Consider the following 18,663-nt stretch of genomic DNA (forward strand, 5'->3'; position numbering starts at 1 on the left):
AATTCTGCCTTCTTCTCTGAAGGAAAAAAACCACAACACAAACAACAACAAAAAAACCCCACAAACCAACACTAAACATCAACCCTATACCAAGTGTAGCCACCTCTTCTATAACCACAGGCCTCTCCAGGTTACTTGCATCATCAACAGCCTTGAGTAACTCAGAAGAGAGTCTCAGTATGTCCACTGCCCTCAGCTGCAGCACAAAAGCATAGGCTTCCTCAAGCAGGCAGATCAGAACCCACTTGGCCAACCTGCTAGGGCCTGCTTTCTAGCAGGATGGCCCCAGATCATCTCTGACCTGTAGGTACAAGGAGCTCGCCTGCCATAGCACCGAGCTGGGCTCTACCTGGAGCACATCCTGTCTAAATACTGAATGAGAGGACTCAAGCACTTGGAAGACACTGCTTTCCACATTAGTTTAGGGGAGAGACATTAAAGAATATTACATTTGCATGAAAGATACCTTGCTGCAGTGCTGTCGGTTCTTATGCATTTAAAATGTTTAAAAAACAAACCCACCAATTGCCAAACCAGTCTCCCCCACAACTTACCCCCTGGCACCTGTTCCATGAATATCTTAATGAAGCCATTCTCACTCAGAGAACCTAAATACTGGACAATGTTCTTATGTTTGAGATGCTTATGCAAAGCTATTTCTTCATGCAGAGGCTGGGAGTACCTGCAAATAAAAGAAGCAGTTTATTCAATATTGACCTTTGGGAAGAAAGTCTCCTGTTGACTGTGGCCACAGCAGGGGGGTTAAAACTAGATAATCTTTAGCGTCCCTTCCAACCCAAAGCAGTCTGTGAGACTATACTTAAGCAAAATAAATATCAAATATATGTAATACTATGTATACACACACACAGCTTTATAAATGTACATTGATAGACTGACCAAAACAAAGTTTGTGGAAAACAAACTCTCCAACCTAACTCAAAGCGACTGCATAGCTGGGAAAGGGGTTTGATTCAGCCTAATGCCAAAGTGAACTAGTAAATAATAAAGTTAGTGTACCATTAAAATCACCTAACTAATGAAAACAAACCACCGTTTAAATTTTAATTAATTAAAGTAGGAGTAGCTGAAAGCAAAAGTGGCAGCTACCAGAGTAGGAAAAGAAGGAATCATTTCACGGGAAGATGTTCAGGAAAAATGACAAAAACAATTCCATCAAATGTAATCCTGTCCACTGTAAAATATTTTCCAGAGAATTAAGCTTTTCGGCAGTCTTTTTGTCGAGATCCAGATCCTGCTCCAGGGTGGAACACAACTAGACCCCAGCAGCTGATGTGCTCCCTGGGCCAGCCCTAACGCTTTTCTTCCAACCATGGGTGAGTTGGAAGCAGGTCAGCTGCCAGATCCCAGATGCTGTCTGGCCAAAGGTGGACAATGTGCTGGGAGTCTGGTGGCTGTTTTAACTAAAGCACTACCATCTGCAGCCCAGACTTACAGGGCAGCTGAGAGAGATGATGGATACAGACCTCCTTCTGGCAGAACAGATGTGAGAAAAAGCTGCAGAGTCCTGAGCAAGTGGAAGACATGTGCAGATGTTTATACTGAGGGAGGGCTAAATACAACTGCAAATCCAACAGCGCAGCTCCTTGTCACCAGAGGAGCAGTTTCACTGCCACCTCCACCTTCAGCAGGTTGCTATCAGCACAGACTTCACACTAATGCTGGCGTATTCTCATCTACTAATGAACTGGCAGAAAAATTGTAATTAATGTATTTCTTTGGGGTGGGGGGAAGGAAGGGTATCTTCCTGCTGCCTCCAGTCCAGCAGTTTCCTCTCCCTGGACCCAGCCAGTGCCAGGAAGGCAATCACAGCACAAATGCCACTGAAGCTGCTAGGGAAAAAGTGCATGTGAGCTCCATGCCCTTTGGGGACAGGTAGTTACCAGCTCACCCAAACAGAATCAAGCTACAAGTGGAGGCTGAACTCTTAAAGAAGTGGAGGGGGGAAAAAAAAAAAGTGAGGATCTGAAAATCCCTCTGGAAACAACTGCTACAGAAAACAAGGCAAGTATTTGGTTAACGAGAAGTGTGATTATGCATCTCCAAGTCTATTCACTAAAACCAATTTGAATTTTGGCTTGCGTCTCCCTCAGAGGCCTACAGAGATTCTGTCTACACTGTTAATCATTTGGAAATGCAAAATCAGAGATTATATTCCTGAGATCTATTAACATTCAGAGCAGCAACTGCAAAACCATTATAATTCTTTTCCATGCAGTTTTAAACTGCACAGTTAATTGAGTCTCAAGCAACTAAAATAATTTAGCAAACAAAATTAAGCCATCATTTTTTTTTCCAGTGGGATGAAGCAATTATTATTTTAGAATTTAATTAGAGGACTTTAAATGGTAGAAAGAAAGCAAAACTCTAAATCTTAGAAAGCTAGATCTCATCTACCTAACATGATTTTACTGTAACTTGTGAAGTGGATGTGGCCACTGTTACTCTTCTGTAGTCCTGCAAATGCATTTGAGGGCAACATCACTGCAGGAATTATTCCTTTTCCTTCAGAATGTGTCTCCATAGGCTAATGCTCCCTGACAACTAAGTAGACTATTCAGCAGCTTATATTTAACATCCAGCAGTATTGAAGACTCGCTGCTTTTTGCACAGAAACTACTGTATTTCTGGCCACGCTCTATCAAGTTTATTTGTTACAAATCCAAAAGATTATAATTTTTTCTTTGAAATGTTAACAATGAACTTCAGAGATTACTCCTTTTCTTTCTATAGATTTCTTTCAAAGTGCTAAAAGATCAGATTATACTTGATCAGAAATTATATGTTTTTCTCAGTTTGCTGTTAGGAGTAATAGTCAAAATTTGTCCTGGAAGCCTGTATTTTTGAAAGTCCAGATGAAAGACTAACAGCTTCCTAATAACCTCTTTTCCAGTATGCTTTGCACATTGAACCTGAAACTTTTTCCATCGACAATACTTATAAAATGTGTATAGGAGAAGAAAGATAGTCCTTCATCAGGATTTCCCATCTTTTGCCTCATTGCATTTCCTCTGCAGGAGGAAATAACTACGTCCTTGTTTGTGCAGTGCTCAATCTACAAAACAATAATCAGGAAGGAAGTTGGTTTTACTCATCCTACATAGCACTCATCTTAAAGAGGGTGCTAGTATTCAAAACAGTAAATTCCAGAAGCTATTCTAACCCACCAGAGTGGCTGCTGTTCTCACTTCCATCTACAATCCATGTCCCAGGGGGTAAAACCACCATTTGTGGAAAAGGAGCATTAGAAAATCATGGTCAAAAAGATCAGCCTACATGACTTACTCTAATGTTAAGGGACTTCATAATAAATGACGCATAAACAGGAAAAGAAAATGTCTTTAGTAGCAATTCAGGCCCAGAATTTTAAAGGACTCCACAAATAATGAGTTTCAATGCCTCTTTTCTAAGGATATGCCTGAGCATGTCTAGATAGACAGGGCTTATCATTAGGTGTTCTGCAGTTTAGCAACATTTCTGTTGGAAAGAGAAAGGATTATGAACTACTAGTACCAAAACCAGCAAACATGTATTCTCAGCTGTGACCAACATCTCCCCTGCAGCTAGCCACAGAGAGGAAACACCTTTACATACCACAGAGAGGAAACACCTTTACATACCACAGAGAGGTCAGCTACTGGCAGCTTTGCAGAAGAGGTACCCCCTGATTAGCAGGCTGCCTGGCCACGTTAGAGATGAAGCTACAGAAGGCACAAGACTTGGAATCAACCCCAGGTACTATACCTGCTGTCTCTCTCGGGAATTTCTTTGATAGCAATCCTGACTTGGTTGCTCAGGTCTCGCCCTGCATACACGATGCCATAGGTGCCTTTCCCCAGGACGACTCGCTCGCCGTTCTCATCATATTCATAATCATACTGCAAAGCAAACAAGGTGACATTAAAGAGCGGGATAAGGGGATTTATTCCATCTGACGCCCTGCTCATAATTGAGGCATCTAGGATGTGAGTTGCTTTCTGCAGACTATGGAGAAGGAAAGAAAAGCCCTTCAAGAAGACAACAGTGATTCCATGCAGACATGCCTGCATTTTTCCCCTGACTGTGCAAGAAGCACTGGCTCCCAGGGCAGAAGGGGTGAACAGCACAGGGAGCTTTTATCTGTTCCATACAAGTGATAATTGTCTTATTCAACAGCATTTGCAGTTCTGCTGGCAGGCGCTGTGATAACGAGAAGACGACAGAGGGCCCTCTGCACCAGCCGGAGACATCAGAGCAAGGCGGGATATGTATGCTAGGTATGTTCATGTGCTACAGATGCTCTCCTGACCTGACCACACCTTCCAAAAACAGCACCACCTCAGCTTTGCCAGTGCGAGGTCAGCCAGCAGAGCGTGCCCTGGAGGTGAGTCAGGACTGTGTGATGGAGCCTGGTTTCGGCTGAATTTGAATTTCAAGAGTTTAAAAGGCCAGTCAAGAAACAGTCAGCAGGCAGATTATCTGACCTGGCCTCTTGTGTAACACAGACATGTGATTTCACACCCTCACTCTCATGGTAAGCCCAGTAGCTCATGCCTAGGTATTTCTTCTTTTCTTCTAAATAAAGATTGATCTTTGAATAAAGAAAGAATCCACTATTTATTTTACTACTTTGTTTCAACAATTAATTACTCATGGTGAAGTCATGCCTCTTAATTCAAAATTCTTTGGTGTCCTTGTATTTAATTTTGTTTTTCTTCAATAGATTAAAAGAGACCATTAGCACAGTCATTTTCCCTGTAAAAATACTTATCCACTGTAATCAACTCACCCACTGCTTTTCTTTTTGCTAAAATAAAGAAATTAGGCACCCTAAGGTTCTCATTATAGGGCATTATAAGGAAACCACAAGTCACTTGATTGGTTTGTTTGCCCCATCTCCTATTTCAGATGTACTGCAGAATGCTAGCACCAGAACTGGGACAAAGGGCTGTACTCATTACCTAGCACTGACTCTCTCAGTTCTGGATGTCACTAGAGCTTCAGGACACAAGGTTTTCATGTGATAGGACATGGGCTTAGGTATCATATCCTGTTCCCACGTGCCCCAAGAGGCCAGTGCATCAAGAAGAGTGTGTCCAGCAGGTCAGGGAGGTTCTCCCTGGTGAGGCCTTACCTGGAGCTCTGGGGACAGGTCTGGGCTCCCCCGTTCAAGAAGGACAAGGAGCTACTGGAGAGAGTCCAGCCCAGGGCACTGAGATGCTGAAAGGGCTGGAGCATCTGCCTGTGAGGAAAGGCTGGGAGGGCTGGGGCTGTTCAGCTGAGAGACAAGGAGGCTGAGGGGGAATCTGATCAGTGCTGATCCATATCTACAGGGGGTGTCAGGAGGATGGGCCAGACTCTGCTCAGGGGTGTCCAGGGACAGGATAATGGACACAGAATGGTACATAGGAGGTTTAACCCAAACACAAGAAAATCCTTCTTTACTTTGAGGGTAACAAAACACTGGAAAAATCTGCCCAGGGAGGCTGTGGAGTCTTCATCCCTGCAGACATTCCAAATCCACTTGGATATGTCTCAGTGTAAGCGCCTCTAGCAAGGGGGTTGGGTTAGATGATCTTTTCCAGGTCCCTTCCAACCCCTACCATTCTGTGATCTCCAGAGGTTCCTTCCAACCCCTACCACTCTGTGATTCTGTGTTCCCTGCCACCTAAAAAAAGCCTAAATGCCCCAAGTATCGCATTGCTGGCTCTGCACTCCCTTTTCAGCTCTGTGTATGTGCAGAAGCCAAGGTGGGAATGCAGGGTGCAGTGGCACACCCAGGCATGCTGCACCTCAGGTACCTCAGCTAGGGGATGGCAGCAGCAACAGGGCACCCCAAGGTCCAGGGGGAGAGAGCTGGTGGGTGAGGGGTATAGACAGACTCTCAGCAGCAGCATCGGGTTGCAGTTTGCTGTCCGTGGCTGTGCTCACCTACAGACAGGAGCTGGCAAAGACAAACTCTCCCCTGCCACAGTTATAGCCTTTATTTGTTGTGCAGATGACTGACAACGACGTCAGTGTGCACTATTCCAGTGGTGCACGGATCAGACAACAAACAGTCTTTAAAATTTAAAGTCTTTAAAACAGATGCTAATGCTGCATGGCTATAACTTATGCTCTGAAGTAGCTGTTACAAGAGTCACTCTGTAATAAGCACAGCTGAAGAATTTCCAAGTTGAGTACCCTTTCAAGCAAGTTTACTAACTGAGAGATTTAGCTATGCTGGCTATTAAAACTACATGAGGACCATTTAAAAGAATCATTAATTTATAAACAGTAGAAGAGAAAATTTTGCAAACAGTAACTTGTTAAACTTCTTCCAGAAAGAAAACTGATACCTTACTCCCTTCAGTGAAATGCTGCATGAGAACCCCAAAACCCTTTGTATGTTGGGTGGGGAAGTAAAAATACCTCTAGAGAATCTCCGTCACATTCCCCTTCCTCTGCTGTCTTCCCTATTTCTTCAGTGATACTGTTGACCATGTCAAAAAACCTGTTAAAAAGGAGATGAAAAGAAAAGCAAATACAGGTGAGACAATATGGGGACAAAGAGAACACTTCCCTCTGAGATAATGAATTAACCGAAGTAGAGATTAGGTCAGGATGTGGCCACAGTCAGTAATACAGAATGCTGCTGTGATTTTTGCAAAGTTGCAGGCTTTTTTAGCACAAAAATACATGGAATTTCCTCTTGGAATGCCTTCTGGATCAATTCAAGACTACAGTCCTCAAACTCATGGAGTAGAAATACAACTTTGAGAATCTGAGACACCCCTTGCCAAGTTTTTGGTAGGGATACTGCTACAATCTTACTTATGTAAACATGATTCTAATATAAGGGAAATCAAGCATGCTTCTTTGTAATTGCAAATAAAATTTTAGTTACAGTAAAAGAGGAATCTTGACCAGACTTTGTTGTAACCCCAAATGTTCCCACTTCAGAAGGTCCCTTTTAATTTTGGGATGCCTTGTTGGACTGGGGTTCAACAAACACTTGCAGTAAGTCTTAATAGGATTAGTATTACAAAAATAATCCCACAAAAAAGATAATAAAATTGGCAATCATATTTGTTTCTAATGTTTGTCTGAGCTTGCACTTTGACCTTTCCAACCTCATACATCTCCAGGGTACTGCAACATTAAGCTTTGGTGTGAAAGGTGGTGATCACTGAGGATGCTCAGATCAACTTCCACCATAGTTCTGAACAGCCAGTCCCTGTTGTGCATGCAGACACCATCCACCCCACCACAGGCTGTTGGCTTTTTTCTGAAATAACAGCAGTGACACACCTTCTGCAATGAAGTTCTGTGCAGAAATAGATCTGAAAGTCGTCCGAGTTATGCAGCACGTAGAGGAAACAGCACCGCTCTTCAAACTTGGAAATGCTGAAAGAGCAGCCAAGCAGAGCATGTTATCGGGGGATGCTCTGAGACAACCACCAGCCCTGCCAAACCATGCAGAGCCACCCATTTCGTACTGGAAAGCAGCAGAATCAACCTCAGCTGACATAGCTTTTGCTCACTGTAAAGCTACACTTCTCTACCCTTTAAAGCTCCCACTCTGCTGGTTGCTTCTTTCAGCTGGGCCCCTAGTCCACACAGTGCCCAAGGAAGAGCAGGAACAGAGGTTAACAGGATTATTTCCATTGACCTGAGTCATTTTTGTCTTCAGTACATGTAGGTAAGGCCCTTGATTTCCACTCCTGCAGCCAGGATGAAACACTCAGGGTTACATTAGGAAGCTGGGCTTGGAACGAAAATCATTATTTCTTCCCACTTTTGAGGTTGGTCACAGCTCAATCCTGAACACAAAAAATTCTGATAGGTTCCTTGTGAACTAGTATATTGATAGTATTTTTGAAAAATATTTAAAATTAACCAAAAAATGAGGTGAATTGCTTTACCACCCATGACCACTCATGCTTTTCTTCAGCTTTAGTTTTATCTGCTATAACAGGAGAACAAAGACAATGAAGAAACACACAGACCATTTCCTTTCAGACACACAGATGTCTCAACAGAAAAGAAGACAACGTGCAAATTCTGGTCAGTTTTCTACCCCAAGCAGGCTGCAGCTCTTGCAAAGATACTCATTCACCAGAATTGTTCTATATGCATTTCATTACTGTGTTCCTTATAGAAAATATTAAGCATTATTTAAAATAGTCCTTCCTGTAACTTTGTCACATCTGAGTGCCAGGTGTCAAACTGATGCAGTGCAATTGACTGTCACTATATTAGAAGGGGGAAAAAAAGATGGCTAGAGAGCTTACTATATAATATAATGTAGTACTTGATAAACTAAGACAAATTGAGTGTCCTTATTAACATTCCTAGGATACCGGACAAAATTCACAGTCCTTGTGAAATCAATCTATTTGAGACTGATCAAGAAAGCCACGTTTTTCATTAATTTACAGTGCAAGAAAGTAGAATAGTATTCTATGTTGTGCCAAAGGATTAATGATTGTATTAACACCAGTTTTTCTTTAAATACCAGGAAATAATTTTCAACCTTTACTAGGTGTCTACTGTAGTCTGATCCTTGCTTCCTTTTATGATTCCTCTTTGGCAAAGCCCTGTAACTTTAGGAAAAAAAATGGCTCTTTAGACAGGCTGAAGGGCCTGCCTTTCATAAAGCTACTTATGAGAACAGCAAGCTTAATTTTAAGAATATTAGTCTTTGGGTATGGTAACTCATTTATTTTTACATTAGGAAAAATTCCTAAGTGCTAAGTAATAACCACATCTGGGAAGACAGTCACTGTCCCCAGTTTAGAAACTAACTTTTAATTCAAGTTTTTCAAGAATATAGTTACACTCTCCAGATATGGAGTAACTGATACTAAAAGAATTACTCATTCATTTCAAGTTCCAGCTGAGTTCAAATATCTTACTGATTAAACTGCCAGCTTAAACCTGATATGTACTGACCCCACTGACTAACACAGCAATGAATAAAAGGGTAAGAATGTGGAGTGTACACAGAGGGCAGGCAAGTCCATAAATATTTAAGGCCTTTAAGTGATCATTTACAGTGCTTATATGTTGCTTTCCTCCCTGAAAAAAAAGAAGTTGTGAAAAAAGGAAGACTAAAAAATACCCAGTTAAAGAGACTTGTGTTGAAGAAATGCCTTATCCTGACATTCCCAGCACACACAGTACCCACTGACTTCCACCACAGCAGAATTGGGGCTGAATTTGCAAAACTTCAAAGACAAAGGGGAAGCATGATGCAGTGTGGCCTTGTGCCCAGCTCGTGTGCATCCACAACTCCCCTTGGTCAGCGAGAAACACTGCAAATGCTGTAACTACTGCTTGCTAGTACTTTCAGATGAAGCAGCAGATAAAACAGTAGAGCACTGGCAGCAACCACGGAAAAGCAGCTCCATGGAACTTGTGTCTGTTTGCTAGAAGCATAGCAGTATAGACAGCTCCTACTCTCCTAATGATGTAGTCTGAAGAGATTCCAAGCTTTGAGAACTCGGGATGGAGGATGAAGATCCTTATCAATTCTCAAGCTATAAAGAAAACTGGATGCAAACCTGAATCCCAACTTTTTCACCATTTCTAACCGTAGATTCACCAGCGGGACCTCTGGGGCACCCTCCCACAGGAACTGCAAAACTGCACTCATTTCATGATCCAGGTCTTCTCCCAAACACTGAGAAAAAGCCAAATTGTAGTCTAGCAACTTCAGCCTGCTACTTTATTTTTTATTTTTAAAAATTGGAAGAATAAATTGGGTACCCTTCTTGCTCATCTGACATCAGTTCTGCAGAACACAAAGGACTTTTCTGGGTATCCTAAGCTGCAAAGCACCTTAGAGGAGCAGCCGTGTTCCGAAAGCTCTGATGAAGCCTTTAAGGCTGACGGTGCTTTTTGGCCCAATTCAATAATAAACATTTGTGTTTAGGAGGTCAAGGAGGCATATGACAAGAGCAGTTACTTACATCGGCACACAAACTGTTAATCAATTGGTTTACTAAGCCAAAGCAAATGACTCTACTGCCTGCACTGAGTGTGATTTAGCACCCTGCTGCTCAGAGAACTCTCTCTATGCTTTTTCAGTCCCTTCGCAATTCTTGAGAGCTGAGTTCTATTATAACTCAGGAAATAAGATGCTAATTACCATCAGCTGACATACAGCACACAGAAAAAGTGATCACTCAGTCATTTTCTGAAGTATTTACCAAAACCATCAGCCATTTCTGTTCGCTGTCTCTTCAGACCTGCTGTCTCCTTATGCAACACAGTAAATATTTATGGAGGTCTTTGTTGAAGAAGCCTCCAAGATCGCGTACAAAGACCTGCCTTGTATGTTAAGGCTGCACTTCTCAAGCTGACTCTTACTAGCCTTGAAAGGCTGAGGATCGTTCTAAAGCTGGAATTCCCCCCTTCCTGGACTGCTTTAAGTCTAGGAGCTTAAAAAGAGCCAAATACGGTCTTGATTCAAAAATAAATTAGAAGCAGGTCTGGGTCTGAAGGCTATCCCATGCCAAAGAATACCTGCATTCATATAATCAGGGAGAAAAAAACCCTGAAAAACACTGAAAAATTAAGTGATCAGAAACTTGCATACATTTGGAAGAAGTAAGAAAAAAAAAAAAAAAAGGCTTATTCAGTTTTATACTTGCATAAGATAAAGATTTCCCACTGCAGCTCCTCAAGGAGGCAGCCACAGTTTTCTAAGAATTCACAGTGACTCTTGGCTCACTGTTAAGTTTTCTAAGTTGTCTTGGACATCTGTCCAGAGGAACAGATTGGAAATGTAATTGACAAATTAAATGACAATTGACAGTTTAAAGAACAAATCCAGGTGGGTGCACCAGAAATAGTACTGACCACAGTGTGGTTTAATAAGGGGGATGGAAAGAAAAAAAGAAAGGACAGTAAATAAATACTTTGTCTTTTTTTAGGAGCACACAAATACTGTAACCAAAAACCAAACCAGACTGAACTAAGTGTATCATTGCAATTCTTGCCAAAAATAAATAAAATCCCACAGGATTGCTGTGTCTATTGATAGATTGGGGTTTTTTAAGTTACTTTTTGGAAGGAAAAAGAATCATCCATCTGTGTACGAATGTTCTGCAGACACAGAAAGAGTTTTATGGGTATGGAACACTTATTATTAGAACAGAGCTATACTATTAAAACAGTAAGATTTCTGGACTTTGTTTTTTTTAATTACACTAAAAGCAAACACCAAAGTAGAAAGTTGTAGGATGCCAAAGTATTGACAAATTCTAGGGGAAAAAATAAAAAAAAGATACTAAGAGGAAGAACTGACCCAAAGTGGTCACAGGAGAAGCAGAACACTACTTTCTCAATATCAGAAGATACAAACTGCAAGGCTGGACCCTGCCAGACAGGGTGCACTCTACATACAACCTGGGCTAGCACAGGACATCCACTAGCTCAGAGTTGGCTGCTCTCTACTGACAATATGGCACATAATCCAGCAAACATTTCTCCCTGGTAGACTAAAAACATCCTCTACTGACACAGCTCTGTATTATTCTGTGGGTTTACGAATAGAGAAACTGAGGCACAGACCTGTGGTTAGAGCAAACTGCAGACTATACACCTCTCATCAGATGTTAGAAACAAAAAGCCTCCAAGTTCTGACTCCATGTGATGGGAGGTGTATAGTCTGCTGAAATCAAGCAAACATGTGACAAAGTTTCCTCCATTGTCATTCTCTCACAAGCCCCATCCCAAAGAGGGAAGTGTGCAGGAGAAAAGAAAGGTGGCCTTGAAGGTATAACCTCTCTTCTAACCCAGTCAAGCCAGTCTTGCACATGCCATTCCTGCTTCTGTGATTTATTATTCCATGTTAACCTACTCCACAAGAATCATTGGGAAGTCAGGGGTTGCTGGGGTGTTTGGTTTTTTTTGTTTTTTCCTTCTTCTGTTGACCTCAAGTTTTCACTTTGCAGCTGTGCTACAACCCAAGTTGACAGACTCCTCTCCCTGCAGATGTTCTTTAAAGAAGTTTTGCTGCCATACCCATAAACAGACACAGAAACAACAAATACAAACCCAAATGTACACACAGACAAAAACCGAACAACAGGTGAGCAAATTTGGATATTGTGGGATATCCTGATCTTGTCAGCTCCTCACATTCTCCTGCTCTGCATCCACATGTTACTTCCTGGCTTACACATTCTGTGCACCTGGCAGCTCCTAGACGTGACAGAACTCAGGTAAAATGATATGAAACACTCACAGTTACTTTAGTTCAATCTGAATTAGCATAAAGTAAGTGACTACCAACTTTCAAAAATTACTAGTTCTTCAATTCAATGGGCTATGTTTGCCAGGTCTTACATAATGAACTTGCAAGTGGTCATTTCTGAAACCAGAACAAGACTACAAGGGCTTCACTTAGAGCTGGGCACCTGTGCCAGTACTTGCAATACTCTGCACCAATTCTGTGTCTGTTATTCTCCCAAGGTAATAACAGGAGCTCAACACAATATTCATTCAACTACTCTTTTAATTTGGAAACATGAAAGGGAATCAACTTACCTTACTCCCCTGATAGAAGCAGCACAGAAGTTCCACTCGTGGATACCCTTCTGTAAATAAACAAATAAATAAACCATTCCTTGTTATGAACCAAGTGCCAGTAAGCACATCTCCTAGGCTGAAATTCAAAAGATGGCAAGAGAAGCACTGGAATTACAACAGCCTGTTACCTTTTAACACTTATTTTTCAATGCATTTTTTGGTTTTTTTTTATCCCTAACCCAAAGCAGCAGAAGTTCTAGACAGAAGTTTTGCTTGGTTTGTTTCTTCACCTTTTACTCTGTAAACACAATATATCATTTTAGAAAGCATGCAAACCAGCAGATCAGAAGGGCTGTGAGGTAAGTCTGGCCTGGATGCTGAACCTGGGGCCATATGTGGCCCTCTGGAAAGTGGGTGAGGGGAAAATCCCACCTCTGAGAATAACAAGAGCCTGCTCTGCATGTCCAGTGCTCCTGGGTGAGGGAAGACCAGGCCAAGAGAGCCACAAGCAGGAGGTCTGACACTGGAGAGCAAAGTGGGAAATTCTTGAGAAGGAGGAGGAAGCACTCAGAGAAGGAGCAAATCTGTTACATTCAGCAGAACTGAGTTCTCTCTGTAGGCAGTCATAATGCTCTATGTTTACGTTCTAATAAAACCTCACAGTGGGAAACAGAACCCTTTTGTATCTTCTAAAGAAAACATTCTCCTTTCAGGAAAAGGTAGAACTGCACCACCTCAAAGTGCTGGCAACCTTGGATCCCACCACAATGAGCAATACATTCACTTTCTAGAGCTTAATTTCATTTGGAATTTTAGTGACCTGAGCAACCAAAAGGCATGGGAACATTTCTTGCTGACAGGTAATTCATAGCATAAGAGCATAGTGTCAAACACAAACATAACCAAATGTATTCCAAAAGAAGTAGTAAGGAAAATTGTAGCTTATAAAACATACCATGAATAGTGAAATATACAAAGGTCAGAACAGACATACTGCCAAACCAGCTGCACAATGTGCATGATAGAGGAAGCCATTCTCCCAGCTGTAACAGCTTTTTGTAAGGCTTTGTACATAAATATTCTCCTCCTCTGTAATTCTTTCCTGCCTGCTCAAATCACGCTGAAGGTTGTGATGATAATATAAAATGCATAACACAGCATACCAATAATACAAGCAAACATCCTTCTTGAAGCACAGGCTTCACGCTACTGAAATTGTAAAGTACAAAGCAACACCTCCCACATCTCCTCAATACTACATGGCGGGACGGGTTTCTCCAGTGAGAACAGCCTGCTGTTTAGAAAAGGTGGGATTGCATGTTGAAGTGGGGGTGCTAACTGATGCTAATACAAAGTATTTGTGAAACTTCAATTCAGGTTGCCTGGTTCTCTTGCAAGAAGAACAATCACCAGCTCCATCGCACTGCTAATCAGGAGGGTGTATCTGCACTGTCTTTTACTCCTTCCTCCATATACTCTGCCACTTTCCAATTTTCCATGCTTGGAAACTATCTTTGGATTTTAGCTCTTGATACTTTAGCTCATGATTCCACTACTGGGAATAATCCAAAGTCTAAATAAGTTAAAATATACACCCTGACAGGCAGAAATGCTCAAGAAGCATAACAAGAAGGTTAAGTATTGTGGGTTTTACTTGTCATCTATGTGCAACTAATCTCTCACAAATGCATGCTTCTTTTATTTACCACACAAAGTTCCCAGGCAGTGAAATAATGTAAAAGTTACGTCCCTCATGATCTTGCCAAGTTTTGAATACTCTGGAGTAAATACACCAGACATGCTATCCAAATTCGGCAGCTGTTCTTTCGTTAGGCAAAGAACCATCAACCACCCAAAACAAAACTCACAGCAGATTCAGAAGCCAACATGAAACACAGGCTTCTTTCCAACTTGCAAGCAGCACTACTGCATTCCTCTGACCCCATGTGGAAAGGGCTGTTAAAAGTAGGGAACTGCAAGGCAAAGGTAACGTGCATTCCACAAAATATAATGCTGATTTTTATAGGCATTTGTTCATGTTGAACTTGGTATTATTAAAGGCATAAATATTGCTAAAAAAGCCAAGGAGAAGGAAGAGACTACATTATTTATTCTGGTATTGACTGTCATTTGCCTATTTATTACAAAATTTCCAGCTGCAGGCTCCACTGGACTCAAAACAGAAATTCAGTTTCTTTGTGCTTATAAGGAAGTTCATGCACTTCGTAACTCACAATTGTTATTCTTAGAGCATTGATTGAATTTTGGAAAATAACTAGAACCATGCCTTATGAGCCAAAATGAACCAAAATATGAAGTGTGAGCTGGCAAAGCTCTGACAGACCTATGGTAGATTGAAACTAGGTAGTTCAAGAAGTTTTCAACCCAGCCCTTGCAGTAGGGATAGGTGATCTTGGCTTCTTAACGAGACACTAAAATGCCCATTTTCAGCCCAGTAAGGATCAAAGTAAGAGTCTTCCTCTTCACAGAGAATACGTCTGTTTCCTCCACAAAATCTCTTATCAAGGACAACTATACTGAATATATTTAAGTTACAAGGAAGCTGGTTTCTCCAAGCTTTTCTAGTCCCTTTTCTCCCTGTAAAGTTTCTGACTTTGACAAAACTTGCAACAGCAGCAAATAATTGTCCAACTGAGGGGGTAAGTAACTAACAAACTGCCCACTGCCTTCTTCTGATGGGTGTTACTCCAAGCTGACTTGCAATTTTATGCTACATTATTTGTATGGTAACAGTGTTCTGTAAATTAGTTATGAAATCTGAAGCAATGGACTTGTTGCATATTATACACTGGTTTAAAACTACCCAAAAGAAGATGCAAGTTATTTTTTAAAAACTGAGACAATCTACTGAAGAAACAGGACAAACCTAAAGCAAAATTTTAGAATGTCATATTAAAAAAAATAAAATGCATGGCAAGATATTTCCAGAGCATCTTCCTGTGTGTTACTGAAACACTTTTCTCCTTTCCAGAATCCACCATTAGATGCATCTGTTTACTGGTTATATGCCTTCTGCACCACGGATACTGTCAGACTGGGAAAAAAGCTGCGGCTGCAGAGAACATGAGGGTGTACCTTGTCATCAGGCAGCACGTGCCAGATAGAGACAGTCTTCTCCTCAGCTTCACTGTTGATGGACAGATATGAGGGCTGGTAGATTTTTGTTGGTTCTAGTATTAAAACCTTGAAAAAAAAAGAAAGAAAGAAAGAAAGAATTAGTACAAAATATATAGAACTTTAAGTATTAAAATCTGTTATAACTATTTCTGCAGTCATACCATAGCAGGAAGAAGAGAAGAAACAGAATAAAAGGTAACAATTTAGGTACTGGACTAATTTAGTATGGCTGACAACAACATAAGATGAAAAAACAGAAAGCCATTGTTAATTTAGGTTTTTTGTATAAAACCATTACGTGTCAGTTGGCAGCTCATACCATAATTTTCCAAACAATTTCTCTAACAACCATTTTGAAATCTTTGTCACAATTCATTCTCTCGCAATGCCATTCAGGAATGTCCCTCTCTCCCATGGACAGGATTCTTGGCATACCTTTATCAGCTTTTGACACAAGTGCATTTGGGTAAATCAGAAATACCCATCAACCCAGAGCTAGACTAAGCTGCTTTTGTTTTAGACCACTCTGAACTGTGGCCACTAGATCAAGTGACTTCTCAAAGGGGCTGACAGCTAAAGACTGTAGAAAGTTTCCTGGAATAGGTGAAACAAAAACTAGAACCACCAAGTGAAAAGGCTGGGATGCAATGCAGAGGGGTTTAGTCTAATGCAACCCCTTAGTAAATGAAGGCAGCCACTCTGCCACTTCAGTTGTGTTCTGCCAGAATTGCTTCCAGATCTTTAAAGCTTCCAGCATGCTTTAACGGAAAAAGTCAATAGTTTGGCTATTTGAAGAAGTGTGGTTTTGTATGAGAAGTATTTATTTATTTTAGATCGTCAGTGGTAAAAATTTTATGTCAAAAATATCAAATCTATCTTGCCTCAGTTGAAGGTATTCTCATTTTCAGAATGTAAAACATTGTTATTAAATTCAAGAAAAAGCCCTTGCACTCTAGCATGCACAGGAAGATTTCCAGCTCTGTGTTTAGCTGAAAGCCATGTATAAAATAGAACTAAGTTACAGATGGTTAACAACAACTTCTTTTCTTCTGTCCTTCCCTCTCCCATAAATGCTGCCAACCAAACATCTTCAAAATAACCAAGATACAGAACTTCTCATTTGAATTTTTTTTTTTAGTTCAAAGAATTGCTTTAGGAAATAACTGACTGTGAAAATTTGGTCTACATCGGTTCAAAAAAATATACTAACACTTCAGCAGAAAGTCCTGGAAAGAGCCATAGCTTCAAGTCAAACCTAAGCCATGTCACCTCCTACAGAGTCAATGAGCACACAGACACACTTAAAGAAGTGCAAGACCAAATTTGAAAAGTACTTAGGCATTTAACTCTGTTAATGATGACCAGTGGGATTTCAAATGTGCTGTTTGGTATCTCCAGAAACTTCTCTCTAAAATCGGGTTTTGGCCATTTCACTAATTGGGGTCTTTAGCCTACAGCAGGTTACCTACATACTGTATCATCTCTCCCTCTAAAGGCTGAAATCAGGGCAATGACACTGATGCTACCACTTAAGAGAGGAACTGACAGCCAAGCTGGTACTGATAGACAGTGAAGTCCTTAAGTTCAAGTTCTGAGAACAATTCACAGTAAGGAAATCTGGGGGAAAAAAAACAACACAAAAACACAACAAAACAACCAACCTGCCTTTAGAGTAAGTTACTTGCAAAAATTTGGGAGAAGGGAGGAAAAAGAGTTACGTTTCCTTTTGCTGACTTGTTGAATGGCCTGATGTTCCTTCTGAATGTGCACAAACAGGTTTTGTACTAGGAAAAACCATGTACATCTGCCGGCAGCACCAGAACCATTTCCTGTAGAGGGCAAACTCTGTGATCACTGGGTTTATCTTCTGGCTCATGCTATTGCAACCATCAGCTTCAGCTTGTCTCTTTATTAATACAAATCTAAACAATTTGATTTGGACAGTTTTTTCAGTAAGAGGCTACTTTAAATATCTAACTACACCAATTCATCATTAAAAAAATATCTAAAAGGAACATGGTTTTGTCTTGTATAGAAAACAGAGGATGCAAAATATTTTCTGCTTCCCTGCAAAATATTACACCCATTCGCTCTGGAAAAGCAGAACCAGGCTCCCCACAGCATCGTGTGTTGCTTTCCCTTTACTGCCTCAAGCTGTTGCTGCTCAACAGTAGAGTCTTCCTTGCCAAATAAATTTCTTCAGAAAAAGCAATTTATTGTCTGGCAGCCAAAAAACAAGCAGTGCTTTGTGTTCATTTCTTTCATGTCACAATTGATTTGGAAAAAAACAACAAACAATCAAATAACAAAAGCGAAAAACCAATCAACAATAAAATAACCACTTACTGGAAATCGAACTACAGTCACATCTGTCTTTGTGGCTTCAACAAGGAAGTCCATCCAGAAGTCCACAAGTTCCTGTTTGGCTGTATGATGTTCTGGAGTCAGTTTCTTAAAATGTTGATGTATCAAAATAGTCTCCACAATAGACTTCAGGTACCTGTGATCATTCAAGTACACACAGATGGAAAATCTAACACAGTTTGTCATTAATAATGTCTCTACCTTTAATCACAACTGAAACATTCACCACTGCTATGAGGCAGCCAGTAAGACTTTGGTTCTCTAGGATTGCCTTTAATAATGCCAACTTCCCATTCAGAACTGGAAATGGAGCTGCTATATCAGTAACCCAAAATAGGAACTAGCTCTGGAACACTCCTACCTGCACATATTCCTGATCCTATAATACACTGTCTCCTATCCTAAGCCATGAAAACTTCATGAAATTGCCAAATCTTCTCCCTATGGACCAAACTGAGCTCACATCAAACTTGTTTCAGTAGTGACCAACCTCAAATGAAAACTGAAGTGAAAAGCCTGCTAGTTTTAACTTTCCACACTGTTCTGCATTGCATCTGCACTGGCAGTTGTTTAACACAGACTCTAAAACATGACACCCGGGAACTGATTATCCTGTAAAAGTGGCAAGAGCTCTGCTGAGCA

General features: G+C 40.9%; 1 protein-coding gene across 1 annotated transcript in view; it reads right to left on the bottom strand.

Moving 5' to 3' along the window:
• The window catches only part of MAP3K5 (mitogen-activated protein kinase kinase kinase 5), a gene marked incomplete at its 5' end in the record, with an annotated part of 52,223 nt that overhangs the window by 27,691 nt on the left and 5,869 nt on the right, over positions 1 to 18,663 (bottom strand). Inside the window, 7 exons of the mRNA XM_010005565.1 lie at positions 555 to 682; positions 3,766 to 3,899; positions 6,412 to 6,493; positions 7,291 to 7,386; positions 12,538 to 12,587; positions 15,616 to 15,723; positions 18,004 to 18,157. Of these exons, the coding sequence (XP_010003867.1) occupies positions 555 to 682; positions 3,766 to 3,899; positions 6,412 to 6,493; positions 7,291 to 7,386; positions 12,538 to 12,587; positions 15,616 to 15,723; positions 18,004 to 18,157 (752 nt within the window). The remainder of the gene's footprint in view (positions 1 to 554; positions 683 to 3,765; positions 3,900 to 6,411; positions 6,494 to 7,290; positions 7,387 to 12,537; positions 12,588 to 15,615; positions 15,724 to 18,003; positions 18,158 to 18,663) is intronic.

This window comes from Chaetura pelagica, unplaced genomic scaffold (assembly GCF_000747805.2).
Source record: "Chaetura pelagica isolate M959 unplaced genomic scaffold, ChaPel_1.0 scaffold589, whole genome shotgun sequence".
Taxonomy (NCBI): domain Eukaryota; kingdom Metazoa; phylum Chordata; class Aves; order Apodiformes; family Apodidae; genus Chaetura; species Chaetura pelagica.